General features: G+C 37.2%; 1 protein-coding gene and 1 pseudogene across 1 annotated transcript; both read left to right on the forward strand.

The window, feature by feature from the left end:
* Positions 1-25,430, forward strand: part of LOC101892934 (uncharacterized) — a 162,394-nt pseudogene that overhangs the window by 102,289 nt on the left and 34,675 nt on the right.
* Positions 737-9,945, forward strand: LOC131806515 (uncharacterized). Its single transcript, XM_059130651.1, has 2 exons — positions 737-1,277; positions 8,212-9,945. Exon 2 carries the CDS (start codon positions 8,213-8,215, stop codon positions 9,431-9,433), a length of 1,221 nt encoding a protein of 406 aa, XP_058986634.1. The 5' UTR covers positions 737-1,277; position 8,212; the 3' UTR covers positions 9,434-9,945.

The raw sequence follows: 25,430 nt of genomic DNA on the forward strand, positions 1-25,430 counted from the left end.
CCATAACACTCAGCACGCGCCACCCCAGAATGGTTAAAAAATGAGGTTCTCCGATACCAATCCGTTGGACTATTGTGTCTGGAGTATTTGGAAAGCAAGGTTGGCACTAAAAAAAATAACAAAGTGTCAATCACCTCAAGCTAGCGCTTCGCCGGGAATGGACCAAAATACCGCAGATCAACATTCGGGCAGCGTGTGACGGTTTCATTGGCCGTTTGAAGGCCATAGTTCGTGTCAAAGTTGACCAATTCGAACAAATGTAAACTTATTCTAAAAGTTGATGCTTGATAATAATATTACGATTTACCAAATTTGGACCAAATCGTATAATCCCTCTGTGAGTTGTCGTGCGCACCAGCTAGTCAGATAGCCAAAGGAATGGGCGAACATCGCTAGATTGACTCAAAATGTCCTGAAACGGATTTGGTTCAAAGAAACCTAGGGTCTAAAAACGTTATTTCAATGAGGCGCATTTTGGCCGTATCAAATGATATACCCTCTCTAGTCATATGGCTGAGGTTATAAAAATTTTACGATGTTTCAAAAATGGACGAAATTGGATGCTCTTTTCGAGAGTCATGGTGTGCTTCCATTCATATGAACAGAGTGACGGGAGGATAAGGCCGGATCGTTTCCAAATCTCTAGAAATAGATTTTGTGGAGACCTATGGACCTTTATTTCTTTGAGACACTATTTGGCAGTATTAAATATTATATACCCTCTGCATCTGTTTAATTTAGATTGGTAATTATTTGTTTGTAACGTTAACAATGGGTTAACGCATAATTAATTTGTAAATGATTAACCTCGTTTAGATCTGTCAACATAAATGTAAACAGATTTCAACGAGTGGCGAATGGCGCCAAAGCCTCCACCTTCCTTCATGTTTTGATCGTTGATTACACTCGTCTCTTCTATCGCTCGATACGAAGTCGCGCTCCCCCGCTATTGTGCAAATCAGGTAATCTGTCTTACCAATTATTATTATTATTTATTATTATTATTAATAAATACGGCCTTTGCCATTATTCTTAAAACTAAAACCCCCCTATTGTGTTTTTATTCTATTTTGTTTGGTTGAGCTTTGCATCTTTCCCCGCATTGGCGCAAACATTGGTCCATTCGTACCGGATTACGAACGAGCTGTTGGTAGAAGAAGTAATCGTTTTCTTCTTTTTTTCTTTAATTGCAAAGCTAAACATCATCATCACCATCTATACAGTCCACCACATCATCTCCTTAACATCATCATCGTGTTTCTATCAAAAACAATCAGGTACGTACAGTGAAAAAAGTGCCGGTGAATTTAAATAAATAATTTTCTTGAAGAGAAAAGAAAAAAACAAATTGTGTAAAAACAACAACAATCGCGTCGTTGATATTCCTTGTGGCCGTCTTACAACGCGTCGCTTACCCCGTCCCCTCCGTCTAGTTTGCAAATATTGTTTTGCCGACGGCAAATTGAAAATAAAGAAAAATCAAAATAATTGAAGAAAAAGTGTATTTTTTGGAATTTCTGTTGAAAATAAAATATTGTTGTGCGGTGTCATTTTAATGTGCATAAAATTCCCCATCGATTGGTATAATTGAAATTTTAAAATTGTTAAATTTTTTGCAAAATTGCATTTTTAATATTTAAAATATTTTTCACAAATCACCCCCAAAAATACACTTACTTCAATTACGTTGGTTTGTTTGTTATTGTTGCGCGTTAGCGGTCATCATTTGGCTTAGTCGGTCAGCCGCTTTACACACACACGCATACATACATACGTTTGGTATTGTCTGTTGTGTTACAGGTGACCCTCGATAAACGCAACTTAGCATATTTTACAGGTGAACCTCGATAAACGGAACCAACATAAAATATTAAAAATTTTCAAATTTTATTTTTGATTATTATTGAATGATAATTGGGTGTCAGAAAACGACGTTTTTGAAAAATTAATAACGCGTACACCCTACGATCGGTCAATACGACTTTTTTAAATAAAAAGTGTTAAAATTGATTTTTTTCGTTTGGAATTTCAAAATTTTAATTACTTTTGGAGATTTTAAATAAAATTTTTATTTTTTAAAATTTATTTTTTGAGAATACGCTACATTTGGTAGTTGGATTGCCTAAATAGTAGGTTAACTGTGGAAATAAAAATAATAAAATCTCAATATTTTCGGTAGAAAATAATAAAAATTTGAATATTTTGAATTGTTTGTGCGCGAAAATACGTTTTTTTTTTGGAAAATTACACAATTTAACAATTTTTTATTATATATTGATATTTCTTTGAATATATATTTGATATTTTTATTATTTATTTGAACATTTTCACATATTTTTCATTGTATATTTGCATTTGGTTGCTAAATATCTCAGCGGAGATTACAATTTTGGTGATTTTAGACCGGTTTTTTGATATTTCACTATTGTGTGAGAGGTTCAAGGCATTTATTTCTCGAAAATTTTCGATTTCTTTGGCCCTATAGTGCGGTTTTGTTAGATTTTCGGAAGCTTTTCGGTATTTTTCTTGAACTTTGGAAAAACTCGGTTGATTTTTTGAAACTTTTGGAGTTTTTGTATAAACTTTTGTGTTTTCTTCGTATATTGTGCGAAGAAGAATCAGTAATTCGTGGATTTTGTATAAATTATCTGAGCAAATCGTGCTTTAGTCGTTCCCTTCTTGCTTTTTGTAGTACAGATTTCGGGAAATTTATTCACAATGTCATTCACCCCAATTGATATGTTCACTAGAACTTCGGATGCGGTCATCCAGTTTAATGCTCGTTTCAATACGATGCGTGATGACCAGCTCGATATTCATGCGCTACAGTCTCATCTTAGTGCATTAGAAAAACTTTGGACGCAAGCACAGGACAAATTTGAAAAGTGCTGTGATTATATGATGTCGTCAGTAGAGACGACGAAAGAAGTTATCGATGCGGTTGATCAGAAATACAATTCGTCATTTCAAATCTATGTCGACTGCCAGTCCGCAATTAATAGAAAGCTAGGGCAATTCAAAAAATATCGTACTTCCTCTATTAATGGTAGTCTTTGTGGTTCGGTTGCCTCGTTGATAGAAACGCCGGGCGAGACTTCAGCTAAGTCGCCCATACAAAACTCGCAAGCTACGGGCAACAATTTGAGTACTTCGACTCATGCTTCCCGCGATCATTCGCAGATACAAACTCCGCTTTCCTCTATTGTGAGAAATAATAGTGCCAGTTTTAGAACTACAGAGGAAGTTTCTCATTTGGATTGTGTCCATAACCTTGCCCTACCGCCGTGCGATACGGACATATTTGAAGGTGATTTCCACTCATGGCCAACATTTAGGGATTTGTTTACGGCTATATATATTGTTAATGGTCGTCTTACCGACGTTGAAAAACTTTGTCATCTGGTTAGAAAGACTTCTGGTGAAGCTCGCGAGATTGTATCGAAGTTCCCCTTAATTAATCGTAGTTTCGAGCTCGCGTGGAAGGCTCTAGTTGAAACTTATGATAACCCTCGGCTACTGGTTCATAACCAATTGAAAGTTTTGTTTGATATTCCGGTCCTCTATAGTGAGACTAGTTCGGGATTAAAGTCGATCCAACGTGGTATCAATGGATGCCTGTCTTCGATGTCCGTGTATGATGTCAATACGGAAAATTGGGATCCGATATTAGTATTTTTGTGTCTCCAGAGATTGCCAAAAATTACTCAGACTCTTTGGGAGCAGAGTGTTAAGGATAAATCTTCTCTTTCGTCCTGGAAGGACTTGGATGCCTTTCTCACTGAGCGCATACGTACGCTCATGTGCCTCCATGATATGCGTGCTACAGATCAGTCTAAGCGGTCAAATAATAGTAAAGTTCAAGCGCATCATTCAAATATCAGAATTCCAGAGCCACCGCGTTCTCCCCGCGCTTCGAAAGGTTCAAATTGTTTAATTTGTCAAAATCAACGTCATAAATTGTATGACTGTCCCCGCTTTAAGAGTTTCACACCCGCTGATCGATACAAAGTAATGAAACGTCATCATCTTTGTATCAACTGTCTTAGGAACGATCACGAAGTTAAGAATTGTGATAGCAAACGTCGGTGTTCGAAGTGTAACAAGTCCCACCATACGTTGTTGCATCGGGATGATATTACCTCTAGTAATTCAAATCGAACTTCCACTGTTACTAGCAATGCCCCCAGAAATTCGAGTGCTACGCCTTCGACTGTCCCCCCTAATTCAGAAAATTGCGCGCCAGGCACATCCGCCGGTTGCTTGCCCCGACAAGTATTTCACGCCGCGCAGAACAAGGCTGTACTCTTAGGTACCGCAATGGTGAATATTGTTCATCTAGGTGTTTCATTTACTGCCAGGGCGTTAATAGATCCTGCTTCCGAGTCCTCTTTCATTTCAGAGAGACTCCAAACTCGTTTGAAGCTCCCTGCGCGTTCTACGAATGCTGTAATTTCAGGAGTTAGTTGTTCACTCTCGGCCACGGCTAATAAAGCTTGTCGTTTACAAATTAGCAGTCCTTTCGACCCTTCTCTGAAATTGGAAACCAACGTTTTAGTTTTGCGTGCCATTTCTGGAAATCTTCCCTCGTTTGTGGTTAATTCCGACTTAAGGTCACAAATTCCCGATCTTCGCTTGGCAGATGTTAACCTTTTTGAATCTCGTCCCGTCGATTTGCTGTTAGGTGCTGATCTTTATCCAAAAATATTGTTAGATGGTTGTCGTCCCATTTTGTCTGGAGCATTGCTTGCTCAAAATACTGTATTTGGTTGGCTTGTTACGGGTCCTGTCCCAGCCACACAAGTTCGAACATTTGCCACTACTGTCGATGTAGCAGAGGAAGACAAAATCCAACAGACCCTTTTGCGATTCTGGGAAATCGAAGAACCTCCTAAACGCAAAATATTATCTCCATCGGACCGTTTTTGTGAGGATAATTACGCCCGGACTACTCGTAGGGACTCAGAGGGTAGGTATATAGTTACGCTGCCACTTAAATCTGAGATTAGCGCTATCGGGTATTTGGGAGAGTCTCGAGCGAACGTCCTCAAACAATATTATCGGAATGAGAGTTCTCTATTGAAAAAGCCTGAATTAAAACTAGTTTACGACCAGGTATTATCGGAATATTTGGAACTTGACCACATGAGGCCGGTACCCGCAAATACTTCTATGGATGTCCTTTCGTGTTATCTACCACATCACCCCGTCATAAACCTAGCAAAACAGACCACGAAACTTAGAGTAGTGTTCAATGCCTCGAATAAAACGTCGAATGGGCAGAGTCTTAACGACATATTGCACGTAGGCCCAACTTTACAACAAGATTTAGTTCTTTTGATCCTCCGTTGGCGTATCTTCAAATTCGTGTTTAACTCGGACATTACTCAAATGTATAGGCAAGTTCGTGTAGATTCAAAGCATTCGCCCCTTCAGAGAATTTTGTATCGGAATTCAACAACAAAACAGGTCCTAGATTACGAACTACAGACAGTGACGTTCGGTGTAAATTGTGCACCATATTTAGCGATTAGAACGCTTCTTCAACTGGCCGATGATACTGAGTCAGAGTTTCCCCTCGCGGCGCATATATTGCGAAAATGTATGTACGTTGATGACGTTTTGGCAGGAGCTCATGACATCGAGACTGCATTGGCAGCTAGGGACCAGTTGATTAGGGCACTATCGTCGGCAAAGTTCGAGCTGCGAAAATGGACAGCGAATAGTAGAGCTATTTTGGATCGCTTCCCCCCTGAGCATTTGGTAGATGCTCAGCTTTTATCGTTTGTAGAAGCTAGTACTTCTAAACCCCTGGGTATTAGGTGGAATGCGCGTTTAGATTGTTTCTTCTTCGAAGTGAGTCCTATTGTCAATAAACACTTCACTAAAAGGGAAGTTCTTTCGGCAATCGCGAAATTGTTTGACCCTGTCGGTTGGTTGGCCCCTGTGATTGTTAGGGCGAAAATGATAATGCAGAAGATTTGGCTGGACAACATTGGTTGGGATGATCAACTTCTGGCAGCTACTGAGGCTGAATGGAGAAGTTTTGTCGAAACATATCCGCATGTTAACTCGATTAGGATACCTAGATGGGTTCAATATGTTCCAGGATTTTCTGTTGAGCTTCATGTCTTTTCCGATGCCTCGGAAAAGGCATACGCGGGGGTAGTATATATACGTGTCGAGTCCCCCGATGGAAAAATCTTCGTTAATTTGCTGTCGTGCAAAACGAAAGTTGCCCCTTTGAAATCAATTTCGCTTCCTCGCTTGGAACTTTGTGGAGCAGTTTTAGCATCAGACCTATTGAAAACTATTGTGCGGGAAATAGATCTGGAATTTAATCAAATTTATTGTTGGACAGATTCGACTATAGTTCTTGCCTGGTTGAAGAGAACCCCCTCTACTTGGACGACCTTTGTAGCCAATAGGGTGTGTCGAATCCAAGAAAATGTTGGCAATTATAATTGGTACCATGTTAAATCTGAAGATAATCCTGCTGATTTAGGAAGTCGAGGATTGTCTCCGATAGAATTGTCAGCCTCCCCCCTATGGTGGAACGGTCCTAGGTGGCTAGGTAAAACTAAATCGGAATGGTCCATTCGTGATCTGGCTCCGATTAGTACTGAAATGGAAATGCGCCCCGTTAAATGTCACTTTGCTTTCTTTCCGTCGACATTTAAAGAGATTTTGGAAGACTTTTCTTGTTTGCGTAGAGCTCTTCACTTCATTGTATACGCGTTTCGATTTATTCGTCAAACACATCCCCGGTATAGAAACCATTACTACTATCCCACTAGACGCATTTCCTCGGCAGAGATTATTGACGCACGTAATTATTGTGCAATTACGGCCCAAAAAATATATTTCGTCAGCGATTATAAGAATCTGTTAGACAAGAAGGCGTTAGATAGTAAGAGTTTGTTGGCTCCTCTCAATCCTTTCCTAGATGACAATGGTGTCATGCGAATGAATGGTAGACTGGTAAATTCGCCCACACTTGCACCTTCGGAACGTAGTCCTATAATTGTCCCCTATAGGAGTGCCTTTGCTCTACGGTTGGTAGAATATACCCACCAAAAATCTGTTCATGGTGATATCCAGTTAATGATGCGAACTTTGAGGTTGGAATATTGGATTCCGCGTATGAAAAGTTTGGTTCGGCTGGTTGTTCGTCGCTGTAAAGTGTGCCTTCTGTTGAAGAAACGTGCTTGCAGTCAATTTATGGCTGCCCTTCCCCCTGAGAGAACAACTCTTAATCGACCTTTTACAAACACTGGTGTGGATTTCGCAGGTCCGTTTGATGTAAAATCGTATCTAGGTCGGTCTTGTAAAATAACAAAGGGCTATGTATGTGTCTTTGTATGTTTCTCTACAAAGGCAATTCATTTGGAAGCAGTGTCCGATTTGTCGACTGCTAATTTTTTGGCTGCGTTACATAGATTTATTGCTCGACGTGGTTGTCCCCATTCCATTTTTTCGGATAATGGAACAAATTTTGTTGGAGCATCGCGTGAACTTCAAAGAAATTTTAAAGATTTCCTCCAAAAAAGCGCTGACTCCGCCTCCTCGTCTTTATCAGACCAGGGACTATCATGGCATTTTATACCTGCTGGTGCCCCTCACATGGGAGGGTTATGGGAAGCTGGAGTCAAGAGCTTCAAGTTACATTTTCGGAAGCAATCTCGAAATTTAAAATTCACGTTTGAAGAATTAGCAACGGTATTGGCTAGGATCGAAGCTTGTCTTAATTCTCGGCCGTTGTGTCCAATGTCGGATAATCCAGGAGAAATCGTTGCATTGACGCCAGGTCACTTCTTGATTGGTGCCCCCTTGTTAGCCCCGCCTGAACCTCTCATCACAGAGCAACCATTAAGTCTAATTAATCGGTTTAGGAAAGTTCAGGCCCTTGCCCACCAGTTTAGTTTAAGGTGGAAAGATGAATATCTCAAGCAGTTGCATATGAGATATAAGTGGAAATTTCCCCAAAGAGAAATGGCGATTGGCGATCTAGTCGTTGTTCGTCATGATCAGCTTCCCCCAACGTCGTGGAAATTAGGGCGTATAGAAAATGTTTTTCCGGGCACCGACGGTCATGTTAGAGTCGCGGACGTTCGAACGGAAAACGGCGTTGTAAGACGGCCCATTACAAAGTTGGTCGTTTTGACCGACCACACTCCCGCAAACGAATAATATTGTTCTCTTCTCATTATATAGTATGTCGGTGAAAATCTATTCGGAAGAAGAACTTTTGAATGTTGATGACGGTTTTGATTATAATGAACCTCGGCCCACCGATCCCCAAGCTGGAATGTCGTCAGCTGCAGTGGAAGCAGCCCTTGTTGAGCCGATCGCGGCTGTAAAAATCTCAGAACGTGGGTCCGAATCCGATAAAGCGGATTCATCTGCGGCCCTCGCTGAACCGATGCAAACCGAGTCCGAATCCATAGCAACGGATTCATCTGCGGCTCCGGTTCTTGATTCACCCCCCAAAAATGATACATTACAAACCGAGTCCGGATCTTCGGGTCCATCTGCGGCTCCGGTTGCCACACCTCATTTGGAGGAGTCGGAAAAGAATTTAAGGTCCGAAACCCATAAGGTTTCATCTGCGGCCTCACATAAATGTCGACTTTGTGATCGCATGCACCCGCTGGATAGATGTAGTGACTTCCGGGTTATGAATGTTGACATGCGACGTCGCATTGTCCTAAAATACAATGACTGCATACGGTGTTTATCTAAATCCCACCAAGCTAGGGACTGCCGAAGCAAAAGAAAATGTGCCGTATGCAATGAAGAACACCACACCCTCCTTCATGAAGACACGAAGACCGTGGTTAAACCCACTAATAATCGTCAGCGTCGTCCGCGGACCGAGTATAGGTATCGGTCACGTAACAGTCCGTATAGTCGTCCGTCTGATAACGCTCCCCCCTCGCAGATAGGATTGGTCGGCTTGTTGTCCCTCCAAACAGGTATCTGCCTATCCCCGACTTTGATAGTCAAAATTATGTCGTCCGATCGACCCACTATTGTGAGGGCGGTTTTGGACCCGTGTAGTAGGCAGAGTCAGATATGTTCCTCTTTGGTGCATAATCTTCGACTCCCTACTTCTAGAATCGAAGGTAGCCAAATATGTCGGCTGACCGTTAGTTCGATCTATGACCGGAGTCAGTCCATTTCAATTGTGGCTGTGGTAACCAATTTGGACCATGCGCTTACGCCTACAGCGGTAATCCCCGAGCGCATTCGTGACTCATTTTTAGGTCTTCCTTTGGCAGATCCCGATTTTAATAGGCCTGGTCGGGTGGCCTTGGTACTCGGGCCGGAAGTTTATGCCAGGGTCGTAACTCATCGGGTGCAAGCGACGCCAGGGTTGCCGATAGCCCACTACACCATATTTGGGTGGGTATTGTCGGGCATATGTAACATATAGTGTTACACAATGTTTTTGAAAAAAAAAATTAAATGAATTGAGAAATAAAAAAAAAAAAATTGAATTAAATTGAAATTGAATAAAAAAAAAAAAGTTGAAAAAATGTATTTATTATTGTATTTTAGTTACAACATCTCAATATGTTGCAAGGTGGGCGGCATGTTTAATTTAGATTGGTAATTATTTGTTTGTAACGTTAACAATGGGTTAACGCATAATTAATTTGTAAATGATTAACCTCGTTTAGATCTGTCAACATAAATGTAAACAGATTTCAACGAGTGGCGAATGGCGCCAAAGCCTCCACCTTCCTTCATGTTTTGATCGTTGATTACACTCGTCTCTTCTATCGCTCGATACGAAGTCGCGCTCCCCCGCTATTGTGCAAATCAGGTAATCTGTCTTACCAATTATTATTATTATTTATTATTATTATTAATAAATACGGCCTTTGCCATTATTCTTAAAACTAAAACCCCCCTATTGTGTTTTTATTCTATTTTGTTTGGTTGAGCTTTGCATCTTTCCCCGCATTGGCGCAAACAGCATCAATAGTGAAAGTTTTGATTGCTATGATTAACTATTTTTCAAAATTTCAGTGTTGCAAAATGGTCAGGCTTAATCCCATTATTGCTTACGATCTCGTCACTTGGGTAAATAAAGTTTTTTTTTGTCGTAGAAGTTATTTTTAACCAACACTGTTCTATTTTTCAAAATATCATCCTTGTGTTAAAACTACAGCTGTAGATCTTTATCTATGACTGTAGATCTTTAAATAGCATTAGTTATTTGTGGTAATATAAATGGTCTCATTTTTTTTTTTAGTCCTGCAATTTTCAGGATGAGAAAATATGACCACATAAGTAAAACCTTCGCCTATTTGTAGATTTTCAAAAGAGCCACCAAGGGTAAAATCGAATCAAAATCAGGTCCACATATTAGTAAAGACCCAATATGATGGTATTGCTCAGTTTTGAATTTCGGAAGATTTGATTCTGGAAGTAATTGTGATTTAGTTTATTAGGGTACTTCCAAAAAATTGCATGAGAAATCCAAGTTTTGAGTTAAGTTTCAATAAATAGCTGCATCAAAGATTTTCACCAATTTTTAAAAAAAAAATTGGTCGTATTTTTCCATTCTGAATTTTAAAGAGTTGTTAGCTTCCATGGTCTGGCCAAATTTTCTTACAACTCACTTCTTTATATCTATGTTTTTTTGCAATGAATAAAATTGGTCCAAAACATATTTTCCAAAAACATTTACCACACTACATTTGTCATATAGTGTTCCATAGTGCCTCACCGAACCGCAGAAGCACTCTCAATCATTTCTTGTAATTCCATTACAGCTGTTGTACAAAACAATTTCCCAAGATAACCACATTCGGTGTTGCCGCTTCCTCAAGCAAGCTTGTCTTTTACGCCCATAAACAAATAACATTGTATAAACACAACCAAGAAATTCTTAAATGTAAGTGTGTGTGTTTGTCTACATACAAACATATGTAAGTAATTAAATCGGTTTCCGGTTTGTTGTATGACATTTTGTCAAACAACAGCAGCAGTAACTCCTTTTTCACCTAAAGAGAGAGAGAAAGAAAGGGTGGGAGAGGTAGTAGAAAAAAAGAACACAAAAACTTTTTCCATCCAGTTTTAACAACTTTGAATTGATTGACTTCACTTGAAAAAAGATTTCTTCCTCCCCCACACCTTCTTGAGGACTCAGGAGAAGTTACACTTTATGCCCTGTCTTGTTTTATCTGATTCTTTCCTTCGTTGGGATATATCTTCTTCAAAGTTTTAACTTGCGAGAAAACTTTTAAGACTTTTTGAGATGAGTTGGCATGTGTGCATTTGTGTGTGTGTGTGTGTGTTCTTAAACCATATAGAACACATGTACATATGTATGCATGTCTGAATAGGTATACCACTGTAAGAAACTATTCCAAAGATTTACGCATTCGCAAAATATCTATGTTATTAAATTTGCGGTAAATTGTTGTTGTTTTACCGGCTGTGGCTTAGTTTTTGTTGTTGTGTAGTTTCGAATCTAAAATAAAAATACACAGAATTGAAATAAGAGAGAAGTACAAAATATATTTGTCACATCGGTGCAATGACAAAAGGCTTCGGGCTGTTGTTGTCTATTCAAGTTGCAAGTCACAGTTTGAGGGTAGATGCCAATTTCGGATGCCCAATTCGAGAAGTTTGTAAGACGATGAAACATTTAAATGTCCCCCATCAAGATTGCAGTTAAAGACCCTATATCGCTTATTGAGAAACTTATTTGAAAACATTTGGCGTCTAGTTAACAATGACGACCCCTCCTATAGTCTGATTTGATCCAAACTTAGTTCGAGCTCAAATATGGGCAATATCGGAGCCAGTCAACGTTTTCAGAAAGTAAAACTTGTCAGTCGGTTTTGCCGACAGACGCATACACTCAGCTTATGCTCGTTTATCTATATTAATAAAAGAGTAAAGTGATTGACGGACTTGATGATTCATCAACGCCCAAACGAAACTGCTGAAGATAGAATCCTGGGTGAGGGTCATTTTTGATCCGGAAGTTTCAGATAAGACTAAGTCTTTTAGCAATTCGTACTATAACGTTACGAAAGCTATTAAAAGGTACTACATATGATACCATTTGCATTTGACGTACCAGTAGAGCTATAGCTCTTAAATTTGGAATGAGGGTCACTGATAGAGTAAGGATTTTTCGAAATTAGCACTATAAGTGTAAGGAAAATACTGAAATGTGATATACTGGTACCATTTCGTTTCATGTGAACGGTTAGAGCTAAAAGCTTGAAATTTGGATTGGGAATCAAGATTGAGGATTGGGGTCCGTGTAAGGAGTCAGGTTTGAAAGTGTGTACTCATGTATACGAAAAGCACAAAACGGTACTAAATTTGGTACAATTTGAATATGGAGGAACAGAGAACAGGCAGTTTTGGAAATTCGTACTTATGTGTAATAAATTGTACTAAATTTGATGCAAATGGTATTTGGGCTAACCGATAAGGATGGAACCCTGAAGGTGGAGGTGCTTTATAAATGTACAAAGTACTAAATGGTATTATATTTAGTATTGGCTGAAGGGATATGGCTGGAATGCTCCAACTTGATATTTAAAGGGACTGTTGGTATCGGAAATTGGGAAATGGAAGTGGTTTTGGAAATCCGTCCTATAATTGTACGAAAAGTTTAAAAAAGTTCTAAATTTGGTATTGGGCGAAGGAATAGAGCTTATATCCTGAAATTTGACATTGATTGATTGGGTGATTTTAAAAATGCGTCCTGTATTTATAAGAAAAGCACTAAACGGTAAAAAATTTGATATTAGGTGAAGAGATATGGCTAGAATCCTTAGATTTGGTATTGAGGTTTCTGTTGGTATCTGTGTTTAAGATATGGAGGTAGTTTTGGAAAGGTGTACTACAATTGTAAGAAACATACTTAGTGCTACTAAATTGGGTATTGGGTTAACGGATAGAGGTGTGATACCGTAATTTGATATTGAGGTCTCTGTTGGTATCTGGAATTGAGATATGGAGGTAGTTTTGGAAATGTGTACTATAATTGTACGAAAAGTACTAAATTTGGTATCGGATGAAAGAATAAGGCTTATATTCTGAAATTTATTTTGAACTGACAACTGAGGTATCAGGAATTGAGATATAGAGGTGGTTTTGAAAATATGTAATATATGTACTATAAATTCTAAATAGTACTATACCATATATAATAAGTTGGAATTGGGTGAACAGATAGAGTTTGAAATCTGAAATTTGGTACTAGGGCCACTGTAGCCGAGACATATGGAGTTGATTTCGGAAATGGGTACCATAATCGTACGAAATGTTCTTAATGGTACTAAATTTGGTTTTGGAGTTAAAATTCTCAAATTTTATATTTAAATTATTGATCGTAGCCCCCATATGTGTTTGAGATTTGGCGGTGGTTTAGAAATCCGTCGTATATTTGTACGAAAATCACTAAATGGTGCCAAATTTGGTAATGGGCGAAGGGATAGGGCTGGAATCCTCAAATTTGATCTCGAGGTCTCTTCTGGTATCTACAGTAGAGATAAGGAGTTAACATTGGAAATGTGTTCTACAAGTGTACAAAAAGCACTACATAATTGTACGAAATGCACTAAATAGTACTAAACTTGGTATTTGTTGATGGAAAAGAGTTCTGAAATTTGATACTTAGATTATTGATGGTATCTGTCTTAGAGATTTGGTGGTGTTTTATAAATACGTCCTATATATGTACGAAAATCCCTAAATGGTACCAAAATTAGTATTTGATAAAAGGATAGGGCTGGAATCCTTAAATTTGATATTAAGGCCCCTGTTGGTATCTAGGATTGAGTATGGAAGTGATTTTGAAAACACCTTTGGTGGCTCACTTAAATTTGTTGGGGAGTTTTAGTCACATTGTCCCAAGAGAATGGGCTGGAATTTAACACCATGGGATAATTACGAGAAAAAGTCTATTTCAAACAGATATCCTGTTTTTATATGTTCCGGCATATCGCAAATCTAATAGTAACCCTAAATTTGAAGTATTTTTAAAACCAACCGTTTTGGCTATAATTTAAATTATCCATTTGCTTAGTTTATTTTTTATACCCTCCAACATTTTATGGAGGGTATATTAACTTTGCTGTTTCGTTTGTAACTCCTCGAAATACTCATGTCAGACCCAACAAAGTAATATTCTTGATCAGCGTAAAATTCTAAGTCGATTTAGCGATGTTCATCTGCCTGTCTGTCCGTCTGTTATAATCACGCTAACTTTCGATCGAATTGAGATAGAAGGCTAACATTTTGCACACATCTTTATTTTGCCAGTAGGCAGGTTAAGTTCGTAGGTTCATGTAGGTTCACGTTTTCATATAGCCCCCATACAACGGTACCTCCCAATATTCGGTATTTTGATGATTTTAGCGACATTATTCACCGGAATTGTTTCAAATTTGGTACTTGAAGTTCGTAATCGATGCTCCAGTGACAGAAAATTGTCTACGACGGTCCAGGTCTTCGTATAGCTCCGATATAACGGTACTTACCTATATACGGTATTTTGAAGATGTTACATTATACCCCTTTATATACATATCAACGTTTTTATGTACTACCTATAAGGCGACATATTTGAATCTACAACAAGGCTTACATGTTATTCTCATGATGAAAAACATCGTTAATCCAATGACCTTAACGAAATTTTTCCTTATTTTCCGTAAAAGAACCTACTCCATTTTCCAACAACAATTTTGATTGAATTATGTTCTCGCCATATCTCATTTGGCTCATAACTTTAATGAACATTCATTGTCTCGCATTTTTTCCTCCACGACAATTCATAAGCATAAATCATAAATACGATATAACGAACAAACACAGACACATATGCGCACACGCACACACATACGCACATTTCCCTTTACTGACCTTCACAATTTCGACATTTGTCCTCATAGACCGTAAATCGTTTCACATAATTTCTAATTTTTTATAATTCCCCAGAGAACATCGCTTTAACTGGGAAGTGGAGGGAGTGGCGGGGGGATTGGCGGCTGGGACTTGGAAATAAATTTATTTTATTGACTAGATAGGAACGTGCGTAATGTGTAACTCGTCTGTCTGTCTGTGTGTCGGCATGTGTGTGCGTGTACCAAAGGTTAGCATCTGTGTGCCAAATACCATCATTAATTGTTGTCACACCGTGTTATGACAGAAGAAGACAAAGTTAATGCCTTGAGGATTTTCATTTTTTGCTTTGTTTTATTTTTCGTTTGTCTTCGATTTAGCAATTATTGGTATCTAAATTTCTTGTCACATCTCTCTTGGCTTTCTCGATGAAAGTATGTGTCTCACAATTGATGGAAATTAAACTGATGAAGAGAAAATCGTCAGCCACCTCAACAGTTATAAGAGGCGGATTAACAGAATGTCATAACTGACAAATGTCGTCATGCTATTTGAGTCTTGACTTTTATAATGGATTTTGTTATATTTATATATATTTCTATATTTACTTATCTTTATACCAATCATCGTATGATGAAGATTGTACAAATTACACTGTGCAACACAAAAAATAAATAAAGAAAAAGCCTTTTTGTTCAGTTTGACAACATTTTTAATCGAAACTTCATACATCCCACTAAATTTTCAGACTTTCGAGGTTTTTCATATTATTTATGGTTTTCCTTAGAACTTAGCCGAGTTGAAACATTGCACACGGGACCATCAAATTTTTCTGTTCAAAATTATTCCAACATACCCATATGTAAACCCTAGAAACAATTCTCAGTGACCTCAATATGAAATTTCAAGATTTCTGCTCTATTCCTTCACCAAAACCAAATTTAGTAACATTTAGAACGCATTTTTCAAAGCCACAGACACCAGAAGCGACCTCTATTTAAAATATAGGGATTTCAGCTCTATTCCTTCACCCAAAACCAAATTTAGTAACATTTAGAACGCATATTCAAAACAATCTTCAACTCTCCATCCTAGACACCAACAGTGATCGAAAATTACTGCCATTTTGTTATTCTCGAACAACAGAGATCTCAATATCGAATTTCGGTATTCCAGCTCTATCTCTTCACCAATATCTAATTTAGTACCACTTAGTACTTTTCGTACAAATAAAGTATATATTTCCAAAATCAGATACCATCAGTAATCTAAATATCAAATTTCAGGATTTTTCAGTACTTTTCATACAATTATAGCACACATTTCCAAAACCACCTCCATATCTAAATTCCAGACACCAATAGAGACAACAATATCAAATTTGAGGATTCCAGCACTATCCCTTCACCCAATAGCAAAATTAGGACCATTTAGTACTTTTCGTACTATTGTAGAAGGGATCTACAAATCAATGCCAAATCTCAAACAGAGGTACCATCAGTAATCTTAATATCAAATTTCAGAATTTTATCTCTTTCTCTTCATCAAATTTTAATACCATTTCCCATGACCCAATTTAGTACCATTTAGTATTTTTCGTACAATTATACTACACATTTCCAAAATCACCTCCATATCTCGATTTCAGATACCAGCAGAGAAGTCAATATCAAATTTGAGGATTACAGCCCCATTCCTTCGCTCAATTGCAAATATAGTACAATTCAGTACTTTTCGTACAACTATAGTACACATTTTTGAAGCCACTTCCATATGCACAGGCTACACATGAACAGCGATCATAAGACAAAATTTCAAATTGCAAATACAATCTGTTCATCAAATACCAAATTGTACCATATATAGTACTATTTGGTACTTTTTCTGCACTTATAGTACACGTTACCACAACCAAGACCATATCTCAAATCCAGATACCAACAGAGACCTCAATTTCATATTTCGGGATTTCAGATCTTCCTTCATCCAATACCAAATTTAGCACCATTTAGTACTTGTCACACATATATAGGAAGAATTTCCAAACCACGGTAAAATCTCAAACACAGATACAATCAGTAATCTAAATATTTAAATTCAGAATTGTATCTCTTTCCCTTCAACCAACGTCAAATTTAGTATCAATTATTACTTTTCGTGCACTTGTAGTACACGTTTCAGAAACCACCTCCATATGCCCAAGCTAAATATGAAAAATATGAGCGACCCTGATATAAAACTTCAAGCACCATCTGTTCACCCATTACCAAATTGTACCAAATATAGTACTATTTAGTACTTTTCGTACACTCAGATACTAAATTCAGATACCAGCAGAGACCAGAATATCAAATTTCGGGATTCCAGCCCTAACCCTTCACCCAATACCAAATTTAGTACCATTTAGTACCCTCATATCAAATTTTAATCTGCAATCACTATCTGTTCACTCAATACCAAATTGCACCACATATTGTACTATTTAGTACTTTTAGTGCACTTGTAGCAATGATTTTCAAAATCATCCTTTTATCACAAACCAATCAATAACAGGGAGCCCAATAAACAATTTCAAAATGTCAGTTTCATCTATTCGCCCTAAATCAAACATTTCCGAATTTTTGTATCATTTAGTACAGCACACATTTCCAATTCTTCCAGCTTTATATATCAAGCTTATTTTCCAACCTTGATTTTTCATGTTTTCATACCAAATTTCAAGTGTTGAGCTCTATCCGTTCACATAACACCAAATGGTACCATTTTAGAAGTTAAGTAACATTTCAGAACATTTCCCAAATTTAAAGTTCGAATTTCCAATAACTCTTTGGTGTATCTTTCCGAATTCCAGCTCCATCGGTTCATCACAGTTCCAAATTGCATCAAATTTAATACCATTTACTACACATAAGTACAAATTTTCAAAACTACCTACATATCCCAATCCTACACTCCGATTAGCAATCTTATTTCCAATTTTCAGGATAGCACCTCTATGGGTTCACTCAAATCCAAATTGTACGAAATTTAATACCATTTAGTACACTTAGGTACAAATAGAATTCTTCTTTTCAAATATCAACATTCCAACTCTAACGGTTCACCCAAAATTTAAATTGCACCAAATTTAGTACCATTAATTAATTAAGTAAGAATACCCAAAAGTACCTGCATACCTCAGTCCTAGAATGCAATAGTAATCTTAAATCTAAATTTAAGAATTCCAGCTCTATCGGCTCACCAAAATCGATATTGTACCAAATTTAGTACCATTTAATACTTTTTGGGCACTCAGTGTAAATTTGAAAAACTTCCTCCATATCCCAACCCTACACTCCGCCAGCAATGTTAATTTCAAATTTCGGGATTCTAGCAACATCCTTTCCTCCAAATTAAAATTCTACTAATTTTAGAACCGTTTAGTACTTTTCGTATACTTCGACTCAACTCCTCAATCTTGATCCACATTCCATATTTCAAGTTTTTGTTTTAGCTGTAACCGTTCACATGACGTTCAAAATTGGCACTAAATGTAGTACATTTCGTACACTTATATATATCATCTACATTCCATCAGTAACCCTCATTGCAAATTAAAGAGTTCTAGATCTACTGCTTCCTCCTCAAATACAAAGGAGTACCTTACTTACCCTTTAATACTTTTCGTACCATTCAAGTACGAATTTCTAAACACCCAGTCCTTCCTTAACGACTATATCGGACATTTATAGTGTATCCTATCCCAGGCTCCGTCCGAATACGGCCTTGATGGCTTACTTTTTTATGGTAAACACTTTCCATTCTATGGAGCTCTTCAATTGTATAATCCAAATTTTATTTCGATTTGTTACAAACTTCTAAAAATCGTCCTTCCCATACATGACTCCCATAAGCTATGACTGCCATAAAAGCTTATACCTAAATGTTTGCACACGTAACTTTATTGTTCCATTAGCCAAATGTAATAGGTTAATTTAGTTACACAAATATTCATTCGATATTTACCAACAATTGTATTCGTTACGAATATCGAGCACTCATTTCGCCACCCCCCCCCCCCCCCCCCTCACATTTTTATTGTGCATCATCAATCGATATCCCATTGATTGCAGTTTTTACAGCCTTGAAGGCATTCATTGGCATCGCATCTAAATTTATTTCATTTCACTGCTGCTTCTGTGCCTGCATTTGGAAGGCTGGTGAGAGGGTGAGAGAGAGAGAGGTGTACAGAAAGGGAATGGCATTTATTTTGTTTTTATTTGTTATTAAAACAATGAAAATAACAGCAGCACCAGCAACAACAAAAAAACCTAAACTGTATTCCCACACACACATAATAAATACACTCATAAATACTCATCCCTGGGTGACAGTTCATGTCACATTTCCAAACACTTCGCATCCATACTTTGACATTCTCAATATTTACAAAAGAAAAAAAAACAAACAAAATTATTGCCATTGTTTTATTCATATTTGTGTCCTTGGGCATATTTTCATAAATTTTTAATTTGAAAAAAAAATAGAGCTGATAAAACAAACATAAAATTGAAACGTCACACCAAAAACAAAAAAGAAAAAAAAAACAATTCTATTGTAAATAGAATATTTTATTAGTCCTAAGGCGTTGATGGATTTGAAAGCGCGAAATCAATAATGGAAAAAAATTTGAAAAATAGCAAATATTGACACCAGCAAGTTAATGTTGTAATGGGTTGTGTGTGGGAAAAGTAAATAAAGTTAGAATTCATCACACTTCAAAGGGTTGAGTAAGCTGCTGATCTATTTGGGGATTTGTGGGGGAGGAGGGACGATAAGGTTGAAAGGAGGCTTCATAACAATGTGCATATAAATTCAAGAAAAATACAATAGATTATATAAGTGTGACTAAAAATATATCGGTGTATATAAAGGGGGAAGGTCACCTTCTCTTTCGCATTTTTTTTTTTTTTTAATTTTCAGAAATCCTTGCATTTTAAGTAGGACGAACTCAGTAAATTATGAAAGCAGAGCTAAAAATATTTCGCCGTTTTGAAATATTAAATCGCAAAGTAGTTTAAAAAAATGGGGAAGGGGACCTCTTCGACATTTTTTTTTTTTTTAAATATCCGAATCGAGATTCCTTGAATTTTAAATAGGACAAACTCAGTAAATTATGAAAGAAGAGCCAAAAATATAACGGTGTTTTGAAATTGTGAATCGCAAAGTAAATTAAATAAATCAGATCGAGATTCTTGAAATCCTTGAATTTTAATTAGGACGAACTCAGTAAATTATGAAAGTAGAGCTAAAAATATTTCATCGTTTTGAAATTTTTAATCGCAAAGTAACTTAAAAACAGGGGGATAGTCCCCTCCTCTTCCACATTTTTTTTTTTAATATTCGGATGGAGATTTCTTCTCCTTTAAGTAGAACGAACTCAGTTTTGAAATTGTGCATCGCAAAGTAACTTAACGAAAGAGGGAAGGTCCCCTCCTCTTCCACATTTTTTTTAACTTTCAGATCGAGATTCCTTGAAATCCTTAAATTTTAAGTGGGACGAACTCAGTAAATTATGCAAGCAGAACTAAAAATATTTAGCGTTTTGAAATTTTAAATCGCAAGGTAACCTAAATAAAGGGTGAAGGTCCCCTCCTCTTCCGCCTTTTTTTAATTTTTCAGAGATTTTTGGTGACTATTGTGCGCTGGAAATGAAGCGAGGAACCTCATTTTGTAACCATTCTTAGGTGGAGCATGCCGAGTGCGATGGTGCTGAGTCCTGTTGGAATGTTCAAGGTCCGCCTCCAAAATGTTTGCGTGCCTAAGGCTTTAATACACCCTCCAGAATATTTTCGTGATAATATTTGGCATTTATTCTGATGCCACGGTCGATTAATACGAGCGGAGAGCGACCATCAGGTGTTATGGCGGCCCACACCATCACCATGGCTGGCGCTTTTTTTCTGGTGACCAACGGAAGGTGCACATTTTAAGCTAACCTCTTTGGCTAGTAAACACGATAATTTAGTTTGTTTACAAACTTCTGGACAACGAATGTTTTCTCATCGGAGACGGAGATAACCAAATTCGGCAGTTCACCACTTTCGGAAAAGCGAAGCAACTCTTTAGCTCTTTTGAGTTTATTTTCTTTCCTTTGTGGTGTAAGTTCTTGCACTTTTTAGAAATTCAATGGCTCTACTCCGAGCTCATTTTTAAATCTAAGCCCGAATTGAATGGATTTTGACACACATGACTAAATTCGGCCATTTGATTTAATTTGATGAATATCGGTTCAGGCATAGCCTTACGCTCGTAAAACACACTCCATAACAATGATATTTTGCGCTGCTATCGGATACTGCATAGAAATACATTTGCAAATTTTTTAGAGATCATCCCACGATTATTGTGAACCCAAAATGTTAGATTGGATGGACTTTGGTGAAAATCGATTCAGACACAAATAACTATGTCATATGTTGTGGAAAACGATTCAGAGTAGGATATACCTCCCTTATATTAGTTCCTTTCGGTTCAAATCATAATTTCTCTGAAGCCAAAAACACAGTTGGTATTATCTACTTTACATGAAATTCCTATATGAACGTTTAGTTATTACTGGTAGCTCTGCTTAATTTGAATAGTGGTGTAGAGTATCATAAAGTCGTGTCCCTTTGACCTTTCCGGTTATTCTTTGAATACCCCGTCCTAAGTCATATACTAAACAAGTTTATTAGTAAGATACAAAATTGTAAATTCAATCAACTTGCCTTTGTATTTAAAAAAATGCATCAAGATTTAGCTCTATTTAATTGAACTTCCCATCTCTGCTTTTAAGATCACTTCCCATTCAGAGCCCATTGTTTTAAACAACTAGCAAACACTTTTCATTTTACAAATTCAAATGCAATTATCATTCGAAACTGTAAACCTATTTGTTCAAAACAAATTTGTACAATGTTTACTAGCAGTTGTTGTAACTCTTGTTCTTGTTGCCGTTGTTGATGACTGTTTTACACATTTGCATGCATTAAACCTATTTTACTATATACGCACAGTGGGTGACAAAGAAGAAAAAAAAACAAAAAGAAATGAGGGACCGAAACCTTAAAACGCATTTTTGACGAATATAAATTACGATGAGAAAAGTTCTGGACCAATTTGAAAATTGCCTTCATCTTTTACACTATGCGACAAAGTTAATTTTTTCCCGAAATCACGAAAAAAAAACGAAAATATTATGAAAGCAGAAGGTAACCAAATTGGGGCGGGGAAGTTTCGCCTATTTTTACCTTTTTTTAAATATTTGAATTAAGATTCCTTGGAAAGTAGCGGGACCAGATAAAGTGTTTCAGATGCTACTTCAAAGGTAGGCTGACTTATTTTTTTCGCAAAGTAGCCGGATTGCTTGCCTATAAACAATTTTCTAAGAAGCATAACTAAAGAGGAATTTGAACCTGTCTGTAACGCAGACAACGATATAATACTTCTTGAGCCAAAAGAATCCAAATTTACTGTGCAAAAGGGCCGAATCAGCCCTGAAGATAGCTTACAACTATCCCAAGGCAAGAGGATTAATGTTAACCCGGAAAACAAAACTTTGTCTTTTCACTAGGAAGACTTCTTCGAAAAATACGGAATTTCGTGAAAAATACGGGATTCTTAATGTATTTGTATTAATATAAAAGAGTAGTGAACTAACTGACTGATAGAGAATCAACGCCCAGTCGTAACGGCTGAAGCTAGAATCTTGAAGTTTTGCACAAGGGCCAGTCTTGGTGCGTAAACGTGTTTTTAGGCTGGGGTTTTGGGAATTCTTACTTAAAGAGTACGAAAAGTAATAAAATTTACTAAAAATACAATACGTTGTATTGGACAAATTGGACGAATGAGCTAGAATTCTGAAACTGGGTATGAGAGTCACTGATGGAGTGTTGGTCAGATGTACCAAAGAGTTTTTCGAAATTTGGACATTAAGGATACGAAAATTTCTAAAATGGTAGTAAACATCTAAAATGTTACCATTTGGTTTTATGTGAACGGATAGAGCTAAAAACTCAAAACGTCAATCAAGGTTGGAAAGTAAGTTTGACATATGAAGGTGGAAGATTTGAAAATGTGTACTAAGTTTGTGCAAACTGGATAAAGTTTACAACAGTTTGGTTTGGGTGAACGTATAAAGTTAGAATTTTGAAGTTTTGTATTGGGGTCCCTGTTTGTGAAGGGATAGATATACAATTCTGAAATTGGGTATTTAGATTACTGATGGTTTTTATGGTTGACATTTGCCGGTGGTTTGGAAATGTACTATAATTGTACGAAAACTACTGAATGGTACTATATTCATATGAAGAGATAGAGAAAAAAATTGTGAAGTTTGATATTTAGATAACTGTTGTTATTTGAAGTTGAGATTTGGAGGTGGGCTGGGAAATGCGTACATTAGTTGTACGAAAAGAAGTAAATGGTACTAAATTTGGTATTGGGTAATGGGATGATAAGGCCGGAATCCTCTGATTTGATAATGAGGTCTCTGTTGGTATTTGGAATTGAGATACAGAGGAGGCCTTGGAAATGTGTACTATATTTGTACGAAATATACTAAATAGTACTAAATTTGGTATCTGATGAAGAAATTGTGGCGGTTTTGGAATTATGTAATATAATTATACGAAAAGTACTAAATAGTACTAAATTTGGTATTTGGTGAAGGAATAGGGCTGGAATCCTGAAATTTGATATGGAGTTCTCTTTGGGTATCCGAAATTGAGATAAAGTGGTTTTGGAAATGTGTACCATTATTGTACGAAAACTACTAAATGGAACTAAATTCGGTATTGGGTGAAGAAATAGAGCTGGAATCCTGAAATGGATGTCACTCTTAGTATCTGACATTTAAGACATGCAGGTGGTTTTGAAAATGTGTACTATAATTGTAGGCAATGTACTAATGGTACTATATTTGGTATTCGGGGAAGGGATAGAAATAAAATTCTGAAATTTGGAATATAGATAACTGTTTGTATTAAGGGTGGAGATTGGGAGGTAGATTTGGAAATGTTGTTGTCCCGAAAGTACTAAATCAGGTAGTGGGTAAAATAGGGTAGGGCTGGAATCCTTATATTTAATATTGAGGGTCTATTGGTAGCTTGAGTTGTTATGTAGAGGTTGTTTTTGAAATGTGTACTATAATTGTACGAAAAGTACTAAATGGAACTAAATTCAGTATTGAGTGAATGTCACCTGTGTTTAAGATATGCAGATGGTTTTGGCTATGCGTACCATACTTGTACTACATGTTACTAAATTTGGTAATGGGGAATATTACAGAGCTGAAATTTGATATTGAAGTCTTGGTATCTGGTGTTGAATCTGGCAGTGGTGTTGCAAATGTGTATTACAATTGGTCAAAAAGTACAAAATGGTACTAATTTTGGATCACTATTGGTGTCTAGGATGGAGAATGTAGATTGTTTTGAATATGCGTGCTAAATTTGGTATTGGGTTAAAGGATGGCGCTGAAAATTTGATATTTATTGGATTTATATAAGAAGAGTGGACCGATATTGTCCATTTACGCACCTGACCTAGCACCGATGCAATTATTAGGATTTGCAAAATTGGAGCAAAATCGGATTATCCTTTCTCTTTCAGCGCAAAAAAAAATAAATTCGAAAGTTATCGTGCGCACCAGTCAGCAGACAGACAGACGGACATCGCTAAATCGACTCCAAATGTCCGGAAACGGATTTGGTCCGAAGAGACCTAGGATCTAAAACCGTTTTTCGATGAGGCAAGTTTTGGCCGTACCAAATGATATACAGGGTGAGATGAAAAACTGCAACCAACTTCAGACTGCTGTCATTTCTAAGCCACTCGTCCGACAGCTGTTAAAATTATTCCAGTGACAGCTCATTATATTATATTTACAAGCATACAAAAGCATTTGGATGAGAATTTTCCAGAAAAAAAGTTATTAGTGATGGAGTTTAAGCGTGTTAGTGTGATTTCTTTATATTTGGCTGCAGAACCACAAGTGGCTATCGTTAGAGCATTCCAGCATTTAAATGTGAATAAATTTTTTGTGATACTGGTAGCCTAGCCCGACGAAGTGGACGGAAGAAAACAGCAACATCAGTAGAAATGGTCCGAAAAGTAAAGAAGCGACTTGATCGAAACCCACGTCGCAGTGGCCGAAAAATGGCTTGTGAGCTGAACATATCGCAATATTCCATTCGGCAAATACTGAAACATGAGCTCGGGGTAAAGCCGTTGAAATTCCAAAAAGTGCAAAAACTTGCACCGCAACAGAAAGAAAATAGACAGAGCTGAAACAGAGCTGAAGAGTTGCTTCGCTTGGCCGAAAGTGGTGAACTGCCGATTAGAAAAACTTCGTTGTCCAGCAGCTTGTAAACAAACAAAATGATCAGTTGAATATGTTCACCTTCGGTTGGTCACCAGAACTCAAGCTCCCGCCATGGTGATGGGGTGGGCCGCCATAACAGACGATGGTCGCTCTCCGTTCGTATTAATCGACCGTGGCATTAGAATAAATGCCGAATATTATAGCG

The sequence above is a fragment of the Musca domestica genome, unplaced genomic scaffold, assembly GCF_030504385.1.
Source record: "Musca domestica strain aabys unplaced genomic scaffold, Musca_domestica.polishedcontigs.V.1.1 78, whole genome shotgun sequence".
NCBI classification, from domain to species: domain Eukaryota; kingdom Metazoa; phylum Arthropoda; class Insecta; order Diptera; family Muscidae; genus Musca; species Musca domestica.

Excerpts from the sequence above, each read along its gene's own strand:
- LOC131806515 (XM_059130651.1), top strand. The coding sequence starts at position 8,213 with ATGTCGGTGAAAATCTATTCGGAAGAAGAACTTTTGAATGTTGATGAC.